The 21243-nt window shown below is 46.6% G+C and overlaps 1 protein-coding gene across 1 annotated transcript in view; it reads right to left on the reverse strand.

Moving 5' to 3' along the window:
* Window positions 1-21243, reverse strand: part of KDM4B (lysine demethylase 4B) — a gene marked incomplete at its 5' end in the record, with an annotated part of 65269 nt that overhangs the window by 12431 nt on the left and 31595 nt on the right. Inside the window, 10 exons of the mRNA XM_084276097.1 lie at window positions 460-568; window positions 1027-1082; window positions 1273-1349; window positions 3816-4038; window positions 5325-5503; window positions 6915-7035; window positions 7679-8175; window positions 13649-13818; window positions 17765-17797; window positions 18294-18490. Of these exons, the coding sequence (XP_084132223.1) occupies window positions 460-568; window positions 1027-1082; window positions 1273-1349; window positions 3816-4038; window positions 5325-5503; window positions 6915-7035; window positions 7679-8175; window positions 13649-13818; window positions 17765-17797; window positions 18294-18490 (1662 nt within the window). The remainder of the gene's footprint in view (window positions 1-459; window positions 569-1026; window positions 1083-1272; window positions 1350-3815; window positions 4039-5324; window positions 5504-6914; window positions 7036-7678; window positions 8176-13648; window positions 13819-17764; window positions 17798-18293; window positions 18491-21243) is intronic.

The following is a 21243-nucleotide window of genomic DNA, read 5'->3' on the forward strand; positions in this document are numbered from 1 at the left end:
AATCATGGCCCCAAAGAAATGCTTATTAATTTCTAAGAGAGATTTCTTGATAGAAGAAGAGAAATAATGCTAACAGAAGACAACTTGAATTGCAGAGCAACAAGGCAGCGATATGTCAGCTGTTTCCTCTTTCCCACACGCTCTTGCCACGCTGTAATTTCAGCAAATGGGGCTTTCGAGTAGCTCAGCCCTGAGTGTGGATGGGGGAAGCATCCTGGGCTCTGCCCAGGGTACAAGCACACTCCCAGAGGGTAAGGACAGATCTAGAAATCACAACCTGTTCGCTCATCAAAGCGCCGAGACAGCCAAAAGATACAGCGTCTGTCAGACCCAACTGCGAGGACATCACCTCGGATCTCAGCTGCTTTCTGACCCCAAACAAAGGGTTTCTGCTTAGTCAAAGCCTTGTCCTTCTCAGCTCTTGTTCACAAACACTTCCCGAGGGTAAAAGGCACCTACCAGTTTCCATCTCTGCTCCGGAATAGCGCTGATATCCACAGGATGACGCTCTATTACATTGAGAAAACGGGCCTCGGGGACAGCGATAGCACAGATTATATGGATCCACCTGGAAAAAAAGGAGAGAGTCAAAAATGAGAGTCTACCAGTATTTGAATCTAATACTCCAGAGGGCAGTTAACATTTCCCTGAGTCCCTCAGCATCAAGGTGTATTTACGGTGGCTGGCAGGCTCAGCAATGTTACTGACTGTTAATCACAGTCACACAACGTAAATGTCTCTGCAACAACAGGGATCAACCCTCTTATCCATCTGATCTTGCATGACACTAACCATCATCTGAAAAGACTTTCCTCTGAGAAATAAGGAAATTCAACAAGTGTTGAGAGTAACGTCAGCTCTGCTATTGAGTGCAGAGTTACTCAAGCTCATCGTGCCAAAGCAGTGCGCAGCACGCACCTCCATCATGCCAAAACAACCTGCTGCACTGAGCATGAAGACCAAACTCACACCACTAGAAGGATTAGATACAGCATGGAAGGAAAAGTATTTGTAACCATCACTTACCGCCCATCAGTGGTCATCTGAAGAGCTCCTCCCCTGAGATTACACAGGCAACATTCCTGTCGGGACAAAACTCCTTTAGAATGGGCCCAAAAGGCTCTACTTCCCCATCTATCCCCCCTTCCCAATAAAAAGACTCCACCACACCTGGGGTGCAAAGGCAAACTTCCCACTACCCATCTTGGTTGAAGTTACCTAACCAATTCCCACAGTAAGTTGTGTTTTATCCACAGAAGAGCCGATGCTTACCGCTGCCCACGCGCTGGCCGAGCACCGGGAGCAAGACCAACCTTCATTCACCAGGTCTGGACGTATTCCATAACAGCCTGAAAGAAAGGAAGGTTATAACTGTCAGAGTTTTGCTGAAGGACCCACAGACTTGTTGACTTTGCAGTTCAGAAGCATCTCTGACATCAGGTGTAGCATTTGAGTAACTATATAGTAATAGTCCAGGTTCAGACAATCCTTGGCAAGGGGGGCAGAATTTGGGATCAGGAGGTCTAAAAACCAAATACACATTAAAGAGTTCCACACAAAGGAACCCTTCAAGGTCTTGTTTCTGGCTCTGCAGGGACTACAATAGCAGCACTCCATCCTTCCAGCAAGAACTGGGCTCCAATGCAATGGGGCTGCTAGTGATGGTGCTGCTGCTGGGACACGCTTGCATCCCCACCCAGCTCAGACCACTGAATTTAGAATGACTGAGAAGCACGTGGTATGATGAGGAAGGACAAAGCCAGTAATTAAATCTCTGCATTTCACATATTTAGTAGTATTTAAACTAATTGCTGCTTACATAAGTGTTAGAAACATCTGACTTTACAGAGCATCCATTATGCAAGCACCAAATCCTCCTGCATACTTCTCTGCACACCAAAACAGCAATGTGGTATTGCACCCATCACAAAGATAGGGAAATGAGACCCAAAGAAGCCCTTAAAATTCTGAAAAAGGTGCTGAAGGCAATGGGGAAAAGACACAGAAATAGTTTTGGACAAGTGGATCTATGACAACTCCCACAAGCTTGGAAAGCAAGCAGAGAATTAAACGTATCTCAAATTGATGTCCAGCATCCTAACTAACACAAAGCTCGTCCCACTGTCTGTACCTGTCCTCACAACACTGGACACAAAATTTCAGCTGGAAACAACAGTCTCAAACTACTGAATGAAACTTCAAGCATTCAGAAAGCACCGAAATTGCCACAAGAACCTGATTTATAAAAATCATCCACTTAACCAGATAAACATTATGTCAAAAAAAAAGTCAATAATATAGATCCAGAGCTGTCCTCCACATCTGAAGTCTCTTTTCATCACACAGAAAAGCAGGAAAGCAGATTCAACCCTCTCCTAGAAAACAGGCAAGGGTGTCGAGCCTCAGAACTGATCCAGAAACTGAGCTAAAGAGAAATGAGACACTCGTAACAGTGCTGGAGCTGGAATCCGTGCAGAGCAGGCTGAAATTCCAGCACTCACTCCTTGCTTCAGAACCCACACTATGGGATCTGAGGGGGGAAAGTCACCCCTACTGAACACCAGCCTGTCCCATACCGATGATCCTAACGCAACAAGGGAAGCGTGCTGTCTCTCTGTGGGTTTCAGCAAGACCTTAAAAGCCCAGGAACCGCCGCGAACGCTTTCTTCTCCGCACGCCCTCGCTGTCGTCATCACCCGGCACAGTGGGCGAGGGCAGCGCTCAATGACGAGCAGGCTGCCAGCTGGTTTTGCAGCACGCTGCTGGATTAACCAAAACACACCTCACCACTGCAGTCTGCTAAGAAAAGCCAACAATCCTCCACAGCAAAGTCAAAGGGGTATCACAGCCCCAAAGCACAAACAGCGCCGAGGAAATGAGACACCGGACACTGCACCAGACTCAACTTCCATCTTATCCTCAAGGGTAAAGCACAGCCAAAAGAAGAGAGTGGAATTTCTCTCCACCCTGTCCCAGGCTGCAGATTAACATCACCCTGCCCACAGCCCTAAACAGAATTTGCCCCCTGCAGCCACATGGACAGAGGGTCGGCATCCTCATTCCCCATCACCTGCTCTCATTAGCCACAAGTGCTGTAATCACTGATGGAGAAGTCAAAGTTGCCTTCTGGTTCTCCACAAGAGACAGTCGTGCTGAGCCGACTATAAAATTGGAACAACAAAAGTAATTCCAGCTGATGCAAGTCAAATAAGTTCTCCCATCTGTCAGGATCAAACAGCTGAACAGGAATTTGTTGTAAGTCCTACTACGAGTGCAAATGTTAACTAGATGTTGCACGATCCACGGTGAAGGTGCACTCCACCAGGATTAATCAGATCTTCTTTCAGACCTAACTATCCAGGGGAAAAGCAGGCATATGTTCCTTGTTGTAATCAAGCCCCATTCCTACAAGCAGTAATGCAGACACTAATAAAATATATCACAGGAACTACTCCACGATCTGTGATGCACATTAGAACAATACGACCTTACCCAGCAGAGCAATATTTGAACAAGGGAAAGGAGTGTCATCAGCTCTGTGATTTCTGCTTTATTACAAAAATAAAAGCTAAGAAGAATCTTTCCTGTGAGACAGACAAGAGTCACCCAACAAAAGAAAAGAGTAGAAAGAATATTTCTATGTATTTTTAAGATCAGTTATTGCCAAGATGGACTTGAAAATGCACATGTACTAGTACCAGAAAGGGATAAAGTGGTAGCAAGTGTGCCAAGGTGGAATTCAAATACAGGACACACAAAGAAACCCCCAAGGCTCCCAATACCCAAAGCACTCTGGCAAAGAAAGGAACACTCACTAGCATGAACCTGCAGGCAGCATTTGGCACAGGATATCAAGGGACTGGTTCCATCCTCCCCAATGTATGAATTAGAAGGAAGAGGCTCTGTGTTTTCTCCACTGGAGGTAAAGCACATCTCAGGGATCAGAGGCTTGGTCTTCTGTCCACACTTAGACAGGTGGATGAAAGAGGTGGTCTCCCCTGTCGAGACTGGGACAGCTTCTTTATCTGTCTGTAAGGTCTTAAAGACAAAACACCATCAGATGAAATCTCCTCTTCCCTGGGCACAGTTTTAACCTTGAAGTCAGACATTCCCCTTGCAAAAAAACCCCACCCAACACTTGGCACCACGTGGCACAAATAAAGAGCTTTAAATCCTGTCAGCTCGTGCACACCCCCACCCCTGCCTTTTGCCCCTCGCTCTCTTCCTCAGGCCTGTCGTGGGACCTGTGATTTATTTTGAAGCATTAGCTTAATGAGAAGCTTTCCCTGGTTTTTTTTCTGTAAAAATCTCCATTCCTAAATTGCAGCTGAAAACACCAAGGGAAAGGGGAGGGAAAATAAAAAAGGAAAACACTAATAAAAGCAAGACCTTTCCTCCCCCTCTCCCATCCTTTTGGCATCCTTCCCTACTCTCTCTTCTGTGCAAGAATTTCTCCAGAAGGACACTTCAAGGTTTCTGGTAGCAGACCAGAATTAAAAACAAGGCTTCAAACAGCCCATCTCTACCTGGTTCTCTGTACAGCTGTTATACACCACCCAGCCCTCAGAGCCAGTACGTTAGTTTGGGTCTGTACAATAATATATCAGAGATATTATTGAAGGGGGAGGTTGGTTCTGCTCTTCTCAGAAGCAGCTTCCAACATACATGTGTTGGAATACATATACATCTAAGGAGCATATTCCTAGCAGACACGCAAAGCCAGATCTGGCCCTGTGACCATCCAAGAATTGAAACCAATTGGCAGGTGGTTGAATCATCTTCCCTGGATGTGTTTAAAAAAGGGGTAGATTGGGTACTCAGGGATATGATTTAGCATAGGACAGGAATGGTTGGACTTGATGATCTTAAAGGGCTTTTCCAACCTTGTGATTCTGTAATACAACTGGGCAAATTTATCTGATAGATTTTACCTCTCTGCTTGTAACACACCCAAAGCACACTGGAAGTTTCCAAAAAAACCCAATTAAGTACATGCTTGCTCAGCAAATTTTCATTTTGGTGCTTGTTTTGCATATATTCAGAAGAACAGGAGCGACCACACACCTGAGATGCGTCTCCACATGAAACAGTGTCCACGGTGTGAAGCTCTTTATAGCTTCTTTATAGAACTGAAAGCTGAGAGAGCCAGAAAAGCCAGGATAGGGAACAAAAAAAGGCTCTAGCACAGCCTCTACCAAACCCAAACACACTTCTGAGGCCAAATCTGTAGGAGTCTCCTTTCTTTAGAAGAAGGGTCTGCATGGTACCTTGCTCAGTACCCCCCAGTGACACAGCCAGCCCAGCCCAGCAGCAGCAGGAATTACCTGGTTGTAGGGGTAGAAGAGCGTACAGACAGCGCAGTACGGCTCGCTCAGGGCAGCAACTGCATTGAATTTCCTTTCAGCCGGGAAATTATGGGCTTTGTTCTTCCACTGGAGGGAGAGTAAAGATTTCAGAGCCTCTGGGTCACTCACATCTTCCTCCCCAGAAAATGGAAATGTTTCTAGAAAGGAAGAAACACAGATAAATCAATCACAGCAATGGGCAGTTGGGAGAGGCGAAACACTGCAGACAGGAGAGGTGAAAGGCAGCGAGGGCAGGTTAAACAGCAAATGTTTTGGTAGCATTAGGACTTCAATAAATCACAGCATCCAACTTGCCCATGGTTCTTCCTAGGGATATGCCCCAGAAACTTCCCTGCATGGATATAATCTCCACTTCATGGGCAGGACAAACAAGACAGAGACACCCATGACCTCCAGATCACCCCTACACGTTATCCCTGAGGACACCAGGAGTGCAGAGAGCAGTTCCCTTCCCTGGTGGGGAACAGAACAGCCTGTTTGATCAGAGTTTGCCCAACGGCACCATAAATCAGTCCCCAAGAAACGCCAGCGAGCTGCTCCCTGTGCAGCTGCACAGTCCCCGTACGGCACCCAAAGAGTCAGAACAGTGGAAGGAATCTGTCTGACAAGGCTCCATCAACACAGTTTGCTGCAAGGTCTCACACAAAACCCAAGGTACCCAGTCCCAGGTGCCTTCAGCGCTTCGCTCCATGTTACATGTACACAAGAAAGCGAGCGCCTCGCGGTCAGCGAGGCAAAGGAGCAGTGTACAGGCAGCACAGCTCCTGCTACACAGAGCTGCTCTAAAACCAGGGGATGATGCGTTGCCTGAAAGCAAAGAGGAAAGACACAGTCCTCCTGAATGCAAAGCAGCAAGCATCCTGAAGGCACTGCTGCCAGCCAAGCCTCTGCCAAGGCTTCCTACCTGGAGCTTCGCTACATTCTGAGTACTTTACAACGTGAGCAGGGCCCAGAGGTAGTAAATTACCCCACACAACACAAGTGAGAGGGAGGAGGCTCTATTTTTTTGCCTCTCCCACTCTGGCATTCACAGTGAGTGCAGGGGGGGTGCCAGGGCGGTGCAGTTAAGCCCCAAGAAACTTTCTAATTCTCAGTTCTGGACCTGCCAAGAGAACCTGGACACCAACATTCACATGAATCAAAAAGCCAAACCAGAAATTCTGATTTAACTTTTCCCCATGCACACACCAGCAGAGCTGCCCCCCGCTGCTCTCCGAGGTGCACAGGTTTCATTTTAATGCAATATCTAAGAGAGATTTTACTTTAAGATGTTATTTTCCATGAACTATTTTTTCCCCTTTGCCCAAAAACCTGCCTTGTTTCACAGCCAGCAAAGTATTTCTCTTGAGAGACAAAAGGGTGGGAGGTGAGAAGGGACACCTCCCACAGATGAATTTTTGTTTCCAGCTGGGTTATCAAAATGGGAACACGCTGAGTTTTCCACCAGTTCAGCAGAACACACAAAGTTTCAGGCCAGCCAGTGAATGGCTTCAGTGATTTTTCAGATCAGACAAGACACAGAGGCATTGCCATCATTAGCACACTCACCCTCGTCGCTGGAGGTCTCCTGTTTAACCACCAACAGCGGGGAGCGGGTGGGTGGTTTGCCCAGTGGGTGACGACGACTCTTCTTGATCTCCATCTTTATTTTTGAAAAGGCAGCAGCAGTCTGGGAACAAAGCAGAAGAAAACAGGTGGGAACCCCGAAATCTCACAGCGAGGAGGGAGAGGATGGGACAACTGAGGCAGAATCCTGGTCATAAAGAGCTCCTGAATTTATTCAGCAAACTTTTCACTGCCTTTTGGCTGGAAGCAATGAAACCTCCCAGGCCAAACACTGCAGTAGATAAAGCCAATGTTATCTCTTAGGGTGTTGGGTGAACTACAGGGTTTTCTTAAATTCAGAACAGTCTCCAAAGAGCTTCAGGCCTGCCCATGCTTGGGAGAAGTCTGCTCCATCACACCAACAGCTAAGAACTCCAGCATGAAAATTATATACAAGGCAAATGGGACCAAACTCTTCCAGCAGCACCAGGCGGGGAAGACAGAGCTGCGTAATATCGCTCCGACTCGCTGCTAAATCCTGACATGTTCCTTCTTCCTCTTTTTAAAACTGGCCTGAGGAAAGAGCTCTCCAAGGAGAAGAGATGCCTGCACATTACATGTCATGAACTGGACTGTCCATGAAAAAAGTTCTCTGCCAACTTTTCCAGTTCTAAATCTCGTGATGGAAAAGCTCCCTGGGCAACACGACAGAGCAGGCCAACACCTGGAAGCCCAAATCTCAGAGTCACCTCCTCAGCCACATGTACCTGTAAATCACCAACCTCTGCAGCAACCTCTGGGTTTTCTGCTTCAGCATTCTCCTCCTCCTTCACAGGGATTTCCATTGGGATGGCCTGTTCCTGCCAGCCTGGGCTCTTCTGGGTGGCAAACTGCTCAAAGGCCTGCTGGCACGACATGCGCTCCTTGTCAAACACCACCTTCTTGGTCCGCGGAACCACGTAGAGCATGGGAATGATGGGCCGAGGTTTGAAGTCATCCTCCTCCACCGGCGTCTCCGAGGGCTGGATGATGTTCAGGGGAGCTGGGGACAAGCTCTTTTCCGCTGCGGACGAGGCGGGCGCTGTGCTGGGCACCGACGGCTGCGCCGCTGGAGCCTCGTCCTCTGCCAGCTGCTGCGGCGGCACCGGCGGCGGCTGCTGGGGAGGCTGAGGTGCTTGCAGATGGGGCTGGTGTTGATGGAAAAGGTGCTTCTTCTTCCTCTCCCCTTTTATTTTCGGTGGACGGGTTTTTACTTTGCAGTCACCTGTTTGAAGAAATAGGCAACATTCAGCGTCACACCCCAAGAGCTCTGGGCATTCAGGATGTTTCTCCTTTCCTCACAAAGCTCCAATGCTGGGCTGACCTCACACCACGGTACCGTTCTTCCCCTCAGACAGACAGACAGAAAGGCACAGACATACCCCACTGTACCTCAGCAGCGACTTGGAGAAGCTCCCTTTAATTTCTAAAGATTTGGTGGCGTTCCTCTGGGCTGCTTAATTCTTGACTGCAACAGAAAGCCTGCCAGAAGGAACGCTGCCTGGAGGGAAAGTGTCTAAACCCCTAAGAAACCAGGGAGCACACCAAACCCACCTAGTACATTACATTAGCCCTGTTTTCTCCATCAGTGGTCTCCAAAGCAGGGTGTGCAAAACCCATCCACCAGCACGCAGGAAGAAATTATTCTTGTACCATTAATAAATGAAATAAAACTTGAAATTAGCATTTTACCTTTAGTTCTTTGTAAAATTTCTGGGTTTGGGTATGTTTTCTAGTGTGTATCATACATTAATACATAAATTAATGGATTTTATAAGCTGTATCTCAGGAGGTGTGCTCACAATTTTACACTGACAGGGTTGTGCAATGGGAAAAAAGTTTGGAGACCATCATTTCGTACCAGGAGCTGTGCACAAGTGTAGCTCCTACTGGAGCATTGTCACCTGCAAGGAGTTCAACAGCCCTGGGGAATGAGGAATTGAACAGAGGTATCTGAATCTTTGTTACCAAAAGACTTCTAGAAGAAAGCCTTTTAAAAATTAAAAGAATCCTCTAAAGCATAAATCAGATCCAGCACTGGGCTAAGCCTCTTACAGACACCATGCCAGCACCGGGTACCCAGATGACCATTCCATTTGTCCTTGTTTCTCCTCTCCTCCTGTCATTCGACTCATCTGCATAGTGGTGCCAGCCTCTTACAGCACTGTGACAACAGAAACACTGCTTGAACAGCCAGACACCTCACTGTTTGTACCAGAGGCAGTAAAAGCCCATACAAGTCGCTCCCAGTCACCTTCCCAATATAATTCTACTGAAGGAGCCGCACAGTCTGAGGTGAGGAGCCCAGAACTGGACCCAGCACTCGAGGTATGACCTCACCAGTGCCCAACACAGGGGCACAATCCCCTCCCCAGGCCTGCTGGCCACGCTGGGTCTGACACAAGCCAGGATGCCATTGGCCTTCTACACCTCTGCTATGAAAGGTCATTTCCCCACTAAGAGGATGGGGAGGAGAGCTGATGGCCATGAAGGCAGAGAGACAGAGACTGTTCACCCTAACAACAAAGCCTCACCAATCCCAACCTACTCAGCCTCCTCCATCAAGGACGAAACCAAAGCCCAACAGCCAAACAGAAAATCAGGTAAGTCCTCACACAAAACCATGTTACCTGCAGGAAGAACACTTTGAGAAGAGAAGGAGAATAATCCCACAACAAGATAAAGCACTGAAATCCCTGCTGAAATCTTCTAGGGTGACCTGAAACCCAAGGCTTCTCCAAAGCCTGGTCTGATGACTTTATTTACACTAATTTATAAAACAGGGAACAAGTCGAGCCCAAATAGTTATTGTTGTAGTTGTGCAGGCAGCCCCTCGGATAAACCAGTTTGTTCTAGTGCAGAGAGAGGAATATTGAATTTCCTTAGAGAAACAAACACACTGAATGAAAGGCAAATTGCATTTCTCCCCAGTTGCACAAAGCCAGATCGTATTTACTCGCTCTACACTCGGAGAATTTGCTACCCAACAACAGAACTAACGCCATTCACCAGCTCTATTGACTCCTAAATGGGTAATTTGACAGCAGCTGGCATGTAGAACTTTGTTTAAAAGTTTTTGCCCTAAGATGAACAAACTACTTTGCAAGAACATCTCTAAAATCAGAAGCCAGGAAAAAAAAAAAAAACCAAGTAAAATTCAAAGTCCCTGCCTGGCTGTGTGAATACTACAGAAAGGAAAATCTTCATGCACAAGTCAATTAGGAGGAATGTCTATCAGCAAGAAGCAAGTCACAGAGCTGGTCCACATGGAAAACTGCAGCCCACCTGCTCTTCCAAGGTGTGAAAGCCTGATTGTCTAGAGAGAACCTGAAATACTCCAGGAGTTCGCTGAAGTCACGGGGGTGTGAGACCTGTGAGCAGAAGGGGTGTTGGTGCGGAAATCAAACCACATATAGAGGACTGTACACTGTAGCTTTGGGCAATGAGATCTGAAAAGGCTGCTCCAAGAGTATGGACTTCATCTGCTAGAGCAGGATCTGCTGGTGTGGAGCCAAGACCATTAACAATGGCCTTCGGCATCGGTAATTTGCCCACAACTTCAGTTACACAGTTAGTGCCAGCAACTGCTCAAAAAGCAACTGGAAATTAAGACTTAGTAATCTAGCAGAAGCACGAGCACAGAGCTGAGATGAAACCAGAGACAGAAAGAGGAGGAGGAGAAGAATTTTGCCAGCACACCTCTCTAATACAGCCCTGTGTCCTTCAAGGTGTCTGCACACCCCTGCACCCAAGGGGCTTCCTTCGATCCATGCGGGAGACCGGAGTAGATAATACAGTAATTACAAAGACTATTCCAGCATCCCAAAGCTCCTCCTAAACACCTAAACAGTTGCATTTTCACTTGCAACAGCACACTCTAGGAAGGGAACATTCCCCTAGAGCCATCCCCACACACCCAGCATTCCCATCCCAGGTGGCACCCGTGCTGGTATGAGAGCTGAAAGCGTAAGTGGTAAGAAAACACCTTCTACTTGCTTCTAGGAGTTGTGTCTGTCTGGTTGTTATCCCAACTTCACACAGCACACGCTGCAGAGATGCAGACAGCTGCAGCAGGTCACTGAAAAAGCTCTGATTCTTTTTCTGTGTGATGCTAGAAAAGTCCAGAAAGCCTCCAGGACAAACTGTGGTGCTATGACATTGCTTCACGTTAATCCTTCCATCACATTAAACAGTTTCATCTCTTAATGACTCCACATTGCCAGTTTAAGCAACACTGGAGAAAAACCAGTGAGAGACGAGCTGCTTGGCTAATGGCCCATGCTCCAGATCTTGCCTGAAGTAAAACCCTCACACAGCAAATGGTCATCAACAACAACCAGCTACGCACCGATTTGCTGCTGCACACAGCTAACAGCAGAGAAGGTTCCAGTTCTGGTTTACTGGCATATGGTCACAGTATTACTTCATGTAATTATGTACTTCATTTACAACTGCAACACTCAAAGAGGCTACGTGGGAATGCCACTTAATGAAATGGGGTAGAAAACAGCCCAAAACTACTTTGCATCGTGTTGTTTCTTCTCAAAATTATTTAAAGCAGAAAAGAAAGACTCCTCTTGTGAGACACATGGGCTGTAGCCAGGTCTGCAGGCCTGGTATGGATATGATGGGACAGGTAACACCTCCTGGCACAGGGGTGTATCTCTCCATGCAGAGAGCTTAAAGACTCTCCCTTTTTCATGTCAAGTCCCAAGACAACCTGCTAAGAATCCTAAGTGCATTAATAGCAACATGATAAATTATTAATACAAAGCTGAGTCATAAACCCCCAAAGAAAGCACCTCAAGGTATCTGGGTCAGAAATCTTGAATACTTCAAGTTATTAATTCTCAGCTAGTCCAAATAACCAGCACGAAGCAGAAGACCTACTTTGAAACTACCAATGATGACTTTAAAACCTCATTTTTCCTCCTTCTCAAGGTCATCTTTTCTGGGGTAAGCAGGAAATCAAGGCAAATTAAAACCAGAGGAAAAGAAGTGAAAGCGCGGGGGAGGCCAGGACCAGGGTGATCCAAGCAAGATGAAACTGTAAGATGCTTATGAGAGGTAACACAGACAGCAGGATGGAGGGAACTGGGGAATTAGGTGGTGTTTAATTGCTGTATTGCTTTAAGAAACTCCTGTAGTTTTGTAACAGCCACATCAAGCACCAGACCCCTCAGAAACAGCAAAGCAAACAGTCTAGTTCCAGGCACAGTCTGCAACGGTGCTGAAAATAAGTGTCCCCCTCCTGTGCTAACAGTTAAAGAGCTTTTAAGGGTGTAAGTGTGTGATTTGGAACCCACTCGGCTAGAACAGTGTCTTTATTGTTCCTCTGCCATTCCGAGCATCTCGGATCTGTCCTTGTCACTTATCTCTTGTCTCCGAAGGGATATCAGCATTTTCAGGACATTTATTACAAGCATCAACTGTACCACTTGCAGAAGAGCTGAGAGCATGCAATTTAACACGCTGCTGACACTTCCAAGCTGGGGGCAATAGAAATTAACTGTCTGCACCACGCTGCTCCTGCTCCCTACAGAAAAACTCTCCATTTCCCACCAAACAAGAAAATACCACCAGCTAGCCAAAAGAGCCTGGAACTGAACTGACTTCAGTTCTCTTCCCAGACTTCCACAGATATCTTCTAAGATTGTTATCAAGGTTCTCTGAACAGCATCAGTTTCCAACTCCCTGGCATTTACAGACCGCTTGAGAATGCCTCAACAAGAGTGATGCATCATCACAGATACATCAACACTTAACCACACACACTGAGGGGGGGAAAGAAAACAGCTCCCTCCCAGAAAGAATCACCACCTTTCATACACAGACAAGAAAAAAACAGGTGCCACAAAAAAGCCCCCAAGCAGATGGCTGAGGTCAGGCCTGCGGACTGACCATGTGCACAAGAAATCCTAAAGGCCCAGGAGTTGTCATGGATGGGCATTAACTTCAGGCAAGCAAAGAATCACAGAATCCCAGACTGGTCTGGGTTGGAAGGCACCCCAAGGGTCACAGAGCTCCAACCTCCTGCCACAGGCAGGGCCACCAACCTCCAGGCCTGGACCTACACAAGGTTGCCCAGGGCCCCATCCAACCTGGCCTTGAACACCCCCAGGGATGGGGCATCCACCCCCTCTCTGGGCAGCCCGTTCCAGCACCTCAGAAAGCTGTAAAGCTTCCCTTTTACACCTAGAACTTGAGGGAAAACCAAATCTGCAGCTTGTGTTCATGCAGCAGCCATGGATCCCCCACAACCTGAGGCTGACTTTATTCACAGGCTCTGCAGGAAAGGAGGATGAAGGGGGGGAAAGGGGAGAAGACTGGGGGGGTGGGGATTGCACAAATCTTTCCTTTTCTGAGCAGGACACAAAATACATTCACTTGTTTCTCTATGAAATATTTTTAAATTCATCCCCTAATACATATTTTTACAAACCTGTAATAGTTTTGGCAGACATTTCAAGCCCTGCCAAGAAAGCAACTTGGACTGAATCCTTAAAGAGGGGAAAATCAATTTGCTGCTGGAAATGATGGTGTAGTTCAGGGAGTGCAGATTTAATATTGGGAAAGACTCCACTGATATTTCAACAGATATAAACAACAGCAGACAAGTTATTTACAAATGTTTTCAAGATTCAGCTTGCCCCAGTTCTTCCCTGATGTGATCCACCAGAACTCAGCAGGGCTCTCACCTTCTCCCTCCATCAGTTTGCTTCTCTCCTCTTCCTCTAGCTCCGTCCCTCTTTTCAGCTCCTCTTTCACCTTCACATCTTCCAAGGCAGTTTCAATGGCCATGACATCCCCAATAGACTTCTGATCCTCTGTTTTATGTCTTCTGGGTTGACTTCTTTTCCTGTGAGACCTGGAAACACAGAAGTGTGATTTGACATAAATGAACAGCCTTCAACGTATAAAACAATCACTGACTTAAAGAGCTGAATACAAAACAAAAGGATCTTCTTTGGAGAGCAAACACAAGGTAGCTAACAACAGCTACAGGGCACAACAGATATCTGAAAGGAAACAGATGAACCTTGCATAACACAACATTTCAGATCCATTCACAGCAGCCATTAATTGTCCCAGCTCCTTGATGAGCTTTTCCCCACCGTTACTAATGTGAGCTCACGAGCTGCAGTTAAAATGATTCTCATTGTATTTCTAAGCTACTCTGCCTGTATTTCAAAGCACAGATGAGAACTTGTTAATATGTTCCCCTTTCATGCTCTGCCCCCATTCCATTCCCTGTCGTTCTGTGCACATTTCCCTTTGGCAAACTGCTGGAGATCTGCAAAGCATCATCTCCCAGCTCTGAAACACTCCCCAGCACCTCCACTTTCTAAAACACTGGGAAAGCAAATGTTTTCCACACAATCAGCCCCTGATTTTCACTACTGCAATTCCCAGGGTCCAAGGCCTAGAAAGTCTAACTAAAAAAGCACTCAAGACTAATACAAGCCAACAGCAACGCTGCTCTTCCTAAAGAGCAGAGAGGTTCCAGTAGCCTCAATGCAAAGATAATTGCAAATTCTGAAGTAGGGGGAATGGCTTTTGGTTAGGAGCCACATTAGGAGCCAATTGCTCATCCCTCCCCACCTCCTCGCTGGGCCAGGGAGGGAAAACAGGTAGAACAAGAGCCAGAAAACTTGCAGGTTGGTAAAGGGTTGAATAGGTGAAGGAAAGAGGGAGGAATAAAACCAGAAAGAATTAAGCAAAGGGAACCTTCTCACCATCTCCCCCAGCCAGAGCAATGCTCAACCAGTCTTGACAAGGCCCACCTTGGAAGCCAACTCCCTCCTTCTTCCTTCTCTACCCCAGTTTCCATTGCTTACCATAATGTTTTATGGTACAGAATGTCCCCTGGGGTCAGCTGTCCCAGCTGTGTGTCCCCCCCCAACCTCCTGCCTAGCCCTGGGCTAGTCACTGGGCTGAAGGAAGAAGCTCAAACCTTGCCACTGCTGCTCACAACAGCCAAAAACATCGGTGCCTTATCAGCACTCATGTAGCTACAGACCCCAAACACAGCCCCATGGGCTGCTAGGAAGAAAGTTAACTCCATCCCAGCCAGACCCAGCATGATTATTTGGGTTTTTTTAAGGGATCCATCAAATTGCTGCTTCAATGTTGGCTTTATGTCTAGCAAGCTCTCAGCAGACACAGATTCAGAGACCTGCAAATTTTTTTTAACACCATTTTTAGCACATAGAGATTTTTTTTAAGGCAGCATCTTCCATCTGGCTTCCCTGTTCCAGGTCCTGCCATCTACCATCACATAACAAATCACACCGTGTCCATCAGCCCAATGCTCCAGAAAAGCCAAACTTCAGCTTCCTATCGTCACAGCCCCCAAACTCAGCTGCCAATTACATTTGGAGTACAACACAGTTAAGAGCCCTTAATCAGGTAACCAACAAAGAAGGAAGGGGGAGGAAAAAAGTCAATCTGAGATGAATGATTAATAGAAAAGAAAGCTGATCCATCTGCAGAGTAATTCCTTACTGCTGGGCTCTGCCCGTACAGTAGCCCCTCCAAGCATAGACCTTCACTTCACATCTGCAATACATTCATTAGCAGGAACACAGAGCTCAACCCAGAAGGATGAACTTTTCTCTTCACCTGTATTTTAAGTACACATCACCCCTCTGAGGGGTTGAAGCAAGATGGGAGGAGAAGATGAACCTCTAAGACTTCCCTGTTGCAGCTGGAGCGTTGCGTAGCCGGTGAAAAGAGCCCGGGAGTGGAATCGAGCGTTGGAAGGTATTTTTAGTAGTGTGTGTTTTATTCCCAGGATGTGGAAATGCCAGGCAAAAATTAAATCACAAAGCTTTGTACTCACAGGAGATAAAAAAGATCTTTTTGCAGTGCTCTTCTCGCTAGGGAGCTCAGGGGGAAAATGAAGAGAGGCAGAAAGCACGTCACCGAAAGGAACTGGGCTTCCTGAAACACAACTTGAAGGCATTTCCAGGAGCTAAAATGTTTCCTACCCGACACAATTCGCATACCAGAAATGGGCTTTTTGTGGACTAGACTAAAGCAAGACTCTCACTGAAGCTGTGAAGTAAACAAAGTTGAGTTTTTCCAGGTAACTAAGTCCAAATGACCTTAGAGAAGAAATAACACCTCTCTCTGCAGACTTTAAAAGCTGCATTTTTCAAGAGAGCTGGTGAAAAAAATAAAGCAGTGTTTGTACTCTTTGAAGAGCAGCCCAAAAAGTGACTTAAATTAAGTAGATACAACTGTGAAAAGGTTTGGGCAGAGGTGAATCCCTTTCTTCCAGCAAAGTCCATCCTGCTGAGAGAAGTCAGTCTTCATGTAAAATTACATCTTTCCAAGACGTAAGCATAGGAGAGAGACTACTGCTAAGGAGTGCTCATCAGCTTCAGGATAATACCAGAATAATCTAGGAAACAATGAATAGATAAGGGGGGAAAAAAGTACCTGGATCTTCTGCAATAGCTCAGGTTAAGAGGGAAGCAATAGGCTCAGAGAGGGAAAATAATCCCTGGTGTTCACAGAGTACCTTATGCTGTGCAAACATGATCTCTATCTAATTAACCCTTAACTGCCACAGGCAGAGAGGAGATACCCAGTTTCCAGATGTGGAAGAAAAAGATCCATGGATGCCCTGGAGTTGAGACAGACATGGTTCACAGGGAATAAATCCCAACTTGGGACTCTCAGGCTACACTACTTTTCCTGAAGCTCGCTACAGAACTGAGAGCTGAAGCACTTCAGGAGGGTGACCTCTGGAGTGGAGGAACATTGCAGAGGTTGGGTATCTTGCCAAAATACCCTAGATACTATATACGATGTCTTTTGGGGCATGGATTTAGTGGAGAACACCCTCTCCCATTTCAACATTTGTAAAACAATGGACACATGGTTTCATGTAGGAAGGACAAGCCATGGGACCACCGGTCCAAAGCTACAGCAGGCAATGGAGAATTCCTGGAAGACAGTAATGACCAGTGCTGGAGAAGGACACACTCCTACTAGTGCCTTATCTATTTCTTTCAGTGAATGCCTAAGGAAATTAGCTGTGTCAGGTCAATAGTTGAGTAAGTTTAAAAAGCCCAAATCAAAACCAGCCCCAGAAACCTCAAGTCTATTTAAAGTGGTTTTTCCTGGGCTTCAAAGAAGTGATATTGAAACCAACATTACCAGTATTACAACTGGTTGAAGCGGTACAACTTCCAGAGACCACCAACACTCACAACCAGAGCCTCAGCAAACACGAGATGAGCGCAGAAAGAAGTAGCTGTGTGTGTGTGTGATACACCACAAGCACTTGGGGTGACAGAGTCAGAGCAGGAATGAGAACCAAAGATGGGTGAGGGGGCATGTGGAAGGGCACATGTTCCATCCAGTACCTTAAAGCCTGGTGACAATTCAGTTTCCTGTAGTACAGAACCAAGCGTGATGCGGGAGGGAAGTTCTCCCATCAGTGGCCCATGTCTAAAACATTCTAGTTCGAGTCTGCCTTCTGGGACAGCAGCTTCCATCTGCTTCCATGACCAGTTAGCTCTATCCACAACCAGGTCCTCACTGCCCCTAATTCAGCAGATTAACCGCACGCTCAAGAATGGGAAACCAGAGGCAGCGTGAGACGCAAGAGGAGACCTCAGAACACACCACAAAGCCAAGATGAAGCCTGAGGAACCTCAGTGCCAAGGATCTTCTGTGCCCTTTCCAAGAAGCAGACATGAAAAAGCTAACTGTGAAAGTGCTTTCCTTTTTGAGTTATGAGTTCAAGAAACTTGACAGGGAAAAGAATGAAGTCATTTAAGTTGATGAGTGAAGTCACATACCGGTGTTTGTTGTCCTCTTCCTCATCTCCTATCCTATAAAGCAAGAGTCCAACAGTAAAAGGTTAGCATGCCAAATTTTCAATTCAAGCATGCTGTAACACACAAATCCCACAAACTTGTAGAAAATTAATACAGAGATCAAAGGAAGCACAGAAAGGCATGCATAAAATCCTTTTTGCAACTGATGGGGTTTGTCTTCCTCCTGCTCTCCGGGATATGAAGCTATCAATGTTTACTACAGATTATTTTTTTTTGTCTTCCAGGAGAAGAGATGAGATGTGAGGGGGCACAGAGCGTCCTACTTTTAGAAAACATGTGCTTCTACAACACTTAAAGGGAACAGAACAATGAGGGGAGAATGTTATCCAAGAAAAATGACAAGAGGAAGTGTTGGGGGAAAAAAAAAAAAAAAAAAAAGAGAGAAGAGTTCAAATTAACCCAAAATAAGAATGAGAGTGTTGAAAATCTTAGCAATTAAATTAAACATGGTGCTCAGACACAGCTTTTTTCCCCCTTTTTCTCTCTTTACCTGCGAAGCAATTTGGCCTTCAACTCTGCCTTCGTCTCGTTCCAGGCATCGAGTTCTGGGCTAGTCAGAGCTGTGGGTTTCATGTGGTCCAGGACAGCAATGTCTTTTCCTTGTTTCCATAAATCGTAACGTTCTGGTTGCAGAACCCTCACAAAGACATCCATGGAAATCTTCACCATGTCTTTGCGGCAAGTACACTGCAAGAGAGAGCCAGACATCAGCACCCAGTCAGCTCAGAGGCACGCTTTGCCTTCTCACCAGCCAAGGCTGCCTTTCTCCATGGGAAACTCATGCACAGCCCAATTTGCCCATTCAGGCTGGGATACAGAGGGGTCAGTGCTGAGAAGCACATGGACATACATGGGGGTGTTTGGGCGTACTGGAAAGCTTGGACTCCACCTGCCCTTGGCAAAACCAGGGGCAGCACAAGCTGCTTCACTCCCTGAAACCTCAGTTCCCATGAATTTTCCTTCCTTCTAAGCCCACTAACCACGCTAAGACTTTCTGATAGCTGATATACTACTCATCTACTGTCCCATGGTCACTGGCCAGCGATAACTACCATCAACCAGGTCTGAGTCTGATCTCAAACTAACATTCCCTTCGTTAGCCAGTCTCTTGTAGAAAATAAGTTACTAATACCACATTGGAGCTGAAAAAAAAACCTTAAAGGAACAAAAGACCAACATAGTGAACGAGGCAGTTACACTTCATAATTACACATCATGACATTGCACATAAATCCTTCTCAGGGCTGTAGAGAAGAAGGGCTACAACAAGACCTAATCCTGCATCTAAGCCACCCATGCCTAAGCCAAAGAAAACGTGTGTTACTCATTTCCACTAGCATGCCCCCATTAGAATTAACCTCTGGAATCCTCCCCTGCCATCACACACGCCTGCACTAAGGCTCCTTCCAGGCTTTTTCACTCCAAAAGCCGCTCGCTCCGATGAAGCGCAGAATTAACAGAGTCCAGCAAAGGGGCTTCTCACCCAGGACAGACACCAGGCTCAACCAGCACGTAGCCTTCAGCAGCTTTTAACCCCCACACAGGCACAGGACTGTAAAGGACACAGCAAGACACCCAGCATCCAGCGTTGCCGTCGTGGGTGGACCGCAGCGTGCAGCGTACAGAGCTCCCGGAGCATCCGCACGCTGAGCTCTCCGCACGCCACTCAGAGAGGCGACACTGCAGGCTGCAATCTCCACTGTCCCACAACACCAGGAGCTGCAGCAGCCAAGCTCCTTTCTTTACACAAGTCTAACATGATGTATGTTTATATTTCAATTTTAATTTAACTTTATTGCTTTCACACTAGCAAGCATGAATAATTTACCAAGCCTCTTTCCTCTGGGGCTTCTTCTGGACCATACAGTTCTATTTCCTCAGCTGCTGCAGTTGTATCACATTCACGTTCCCATAACGACTGGGGTACTTTTCCACACCCTTCCCTCAGACACTGCAGCAAGATCCTGCTTAATACAGCAGATGCTTCCAGTACAACCACAAAAGGGGACATGTGAGTGCATGTTGGGGTGGCTGAGGGAGGAGACTGTGGGGAAAGAAGGGCAAGAAATTTCTTTTACAATTAATTACGTCCCATAATCCATTAGAACAGGATGAAACCAGCAAGCCTGTGCTTCCCTGGCAATGATACCCAATTCATGTGTTGCCTCCCCTTGCTTACACAGAGTTATATTTCTTTCAAAGTCTTTAACCGTGGTCAAATATGTGTATTATGCCTACACCTCCCACCCCTGTCTCTCCTTGCCCCAATCCCAGCAGGACATAACCTTCCATCTTCCATCTCCCACCCTCAAATTCCAACACTTCTATATTCCACTCTTATTAAAAAGAATTAACGTGTCTGCATGTAAACACCAGCAGAGACAGGAAAGCTTTTCCTTCACGTGAGCCAAAACTGAAGCACAAAGCCCTGACTCAGGCTTTCACAGGACTCCTACGTACCAGGAGACCTGAGACAGATTTAAGAGTGATATGGTCACCCAAAGCACAGACCATGACTAAACGGCAACATGAAGGATATGCCTGCCACGTCAAGCTGACAGGGGAGAAATGGAAGGAACTCTGGGATCTAATCAAATATCTTCACGTCTCTCTTACGTCGCTCGCTGCTTGGTAGCCACAGCACCACACTGCCCTGCTCAGAGCCACCACAGAATATTCATAACCAGCTTCTCCAAGCATCAACTGACAAGTCCTGAAAGTTGGGGTGGAAAACTAAATCAGAACAGTTTTGGGGTTAGTTCTGTGCCCTCAGTTACAGGGGATCCGAGACCCAAAACAGCAACAAGAGAAGCCTCCATCTTCACCAAAGCTGCAGGAACTTAATTTGTTCCATCTTCTGAAGGCTTCCCCTAACCTCATCTCATGATTTATTGCTGGAGATTCTTTGATTCTATCAAGCTGGGCTAGATATCCTACCTAACCCAAGACGGGCTGAGGGCAAGAAGTGTCTTTTTGAAACCACTGTTTCAAAAAGTGACAAAGGTGCCTAAAAGATGAGGAGGGGGAGGAATCCTGCAAGTAAACGAGGAGTTAAAACTCTGAGAAGGAGAAAAACCTTAAACACATAGTTTGTGGGTTTAATGGTTGGTAGTTGAAAGCTTGTGGGAAAGATGATGAGTCTTGACCCCCTGGTTCTAGTGTAATTACCAGCATCGCCCTAAGTCTCAACAACAAACCAGTTCATTAGGAAACCCACTGGAAACCCTCTAGAGAGCTTCGTAAACAAAACAATTAGGCAAAGATTTGGAAGGACTCCCCCTGGTCCCTGGCTGCAGGGCTCGCTTCCCCCTCGCCCGCTTCCTCCGCTCGCTCTGCAACGTCCCGTGTGGATTTTAGTGGGGAAGCGGCAAGTGGCGTTAGCCGGGGAGCCCGATTTGCCCTGCTCCACTCCATTTGTAACAAGAGGATCCTGGCTCAAG

Source organism: Gallinula chloropus (assembly GCF_964237585.1).
Source record: "Gallinula chloropus genome assembly, chromosome: 28".
NCBI lineage: Eukaryota > Metazoa > Chordata > Aves > Gruiformes > Rallidae > Gallinula > Gallinula chloropus.